The 2,085-nt window shown below is 44.8% G+C and overlaps 1 protein-coding gene across 3 annotated transcripts in view; it reads left to right on the forward strand.

Annotated features, from left to right (window-relative positions):
- Nucleotides 1-2,085, forward strand: part of ERICH6B (glutamate rich 6B) — a 101,398-nt gene that overhangs the window by 25,425 nt on the left and 73,888 nt on the right. For 2 of the 3 annotated variants that reach the window (XM_019524443.1, XM_019524444.1), the window contains exon 2: nt 84-440. In XM_019524443.1, coding sequence (XP_019379988.1) covers nt 86-440 — 355 coding nt within the window. In that variant the 5' untranslated portion in view covers nt 84-85. Of the gene's footprint in view, nt 1-20; nt 441-2,085 lie in introns of those variants that run through there. The other variant, XM_019524445.1, reaches the window with a different exon arrangement.

The following is a 2,085-nucleotide window of genomic DNA, read 5'->3' on the forward strand; positions in this document are numbered from 1 at the left end:
TTTTTTTTTTTTTTTTTTGTTATCAGAATGATGAATTGACTTTGCCTGTTGCTGAAGATTTTCATCTTCTTAATGCATTGCAGATATGTCTAATGGGCACAAACTGTCAGGGTCTGGCAGTAGCCCATCCCAGCCAAAAACATTTCCTCCTGGGGGGATTTCATCAGCTTCAAAATATGATGGTCTGCTCCTCACTGTGGAAAATGTTAAAAAGCTTGAGGAAGAGTGTACAACTCCTAAAGAAGTCCTTGTTAACCAGAAGGTGGAGGAATATATTAAGCAAACTAATCTCTCTTTGCTGGAGAGAGCAAGAAGCAGAAATACTAGTAGAGAATTCATCCTAGATGAAACCGATCCTGAAGGAGTTGCTTCTCCAACAGAGCCGGATGAAAAAACTGGGAAAACGCATGGGAAAACCACTAAAGAAATTTCAAAAGCAGGCAAGTCATTAACAAGCATTTTGACTGAGAACGGAGTTTTTATTATCCCTTTAAATATACATTCAGACATAGGTATCTCGGATATACGTTGGAGAGCGGTTTTCAAAAACACTTTCCCCAGGAAAGATAACTGTAAAACCCCCTTTAACTTAAGTCAGAACAGGTAGACCATATCAATCACTTCAGAAAATCCCAAACTAGGGGCAACTACATCCTGGTGTCCATTAACTGCAGGTGCCCAAGTTTGAGAATTGGTCCCAAAATTGCTACATAAACAGATGGGGTTTTTTCACCAGTTCTAGTCAGTAATGTGGATGGTTAGTTTTGAAATCAGGTTCAGAATTAATCTAAACTCAAGTCTGAATTGTATCTATAGGCCATATAGGAGGCTTAAAAATTCCTGCTGAAGTACGATTTCATCAGTGAGCAGAGTAAGGCTGAGGAAGAGTGCTTTTGGAAATCCTATCCTATACATATCAGGAGTTAAACTGACACCTCTGAATTTATGGGGCCTTTGAAATCCAGATTGGAATTTGTGGCTAATGCCTGTCTTCAGCAGCCAGAGGGATAAACTGCATGCTAACATAATACATTTAATAAAAGATGTATCTAAATGGACACTTAATAAAAATACAAATATCTAAATCTAACTATAATTCTTCACATTATCCTCTGCTTCTAGCAGCATTCCACTGCTTCTCAGATGGTTCAGCTAGCATTACCAGGCAGATACCAGAGGGAGGGAGAGTTGTTCATCTGCATTTATTTTTTAAAGTAGTCTTTAAAATCAGAAAAATCAAGTTTACAATACATCTGTACTGCCCACCATGGGTTTGCTTCAGCACCAGTGTCATGCTGCTTTAAACACCTCTTATTAGAGTCCCCATTATATGCTCTCTTGGGTATATTTAATAGTTTGTCTTTAAAACTGCTAGTAAGAAATACCTAACTATGAATCAAATTCTCCTCTCTCAGACTGGTGTAAAGCAGGAACTCAGATGGATTAATGCACAGGCCAATGGGACGTAGGCCAATCAGAGGACCTGCTTGCAACTCACTCCTCATCAGCAAGGAAGCGAAAGCCACAGTTTTAAACTTGGTGCCATTTTTATCTCCCCACTGCTGATTGGCTGAAGGGCCCCAGCGGCCCTGCTGCTTGCTGTCGACCAGCGGGGAGACAAAAATGGTGCCAGGTTTCAAACCAGAGCTTTCACTTCCCTGATGATAAGTGAGCCACAAGCTGGGCCCCTCCACCAGTCAGCAATGGGGGGAGGGCCAGGGCTGGGCTGGGCTGGGCTGGGCACATCACACCTCTCTGGGCTGCAGGCGGGGGTGGATGATGGCAGTGCTGGGAGGGGTGGCTATAGTGGGGTGAAGGTGAATTTTGGGGTGGCTATAGCCCCCCAAACTCCCCCTGAGCTCTGCCTCGGTACATGTGCATGGCTGCACATGGCCAGGAGGACAGCCAGGCAGCTGGTTTCCTGCAAGTAAGTCTAATGGGGGAAAGGGGCGTGGGGGAGAGGGGGCATGGGAGGAAGATCAAGGCACCCATGGTGAGGGAGGGAGTGGGACAGGGGCTGAGGCTGAAGGTGCTGCCCAGCCAGGGTGGTAAATAGGAGCCCAGGGCCTGGGCAGGGAGCTGAAT

This window comes from Gavialis gangeticus, unplaced genomic scaffold (genome assembly GCF_001723915.1).
Source record: "Gavialis gangeticus isolate Ggan-Ray unplaced genomic scaffold, GavGan_comp1, whole genome shotgun sequence".
In the NCBI taxonomy this organism is placed as follows: domain Eukaryota; kingdom Metazoa; phylum Chordata; order Crocodylia; family Gavialidae; genus Gavialis; species Gavialis gangeticus.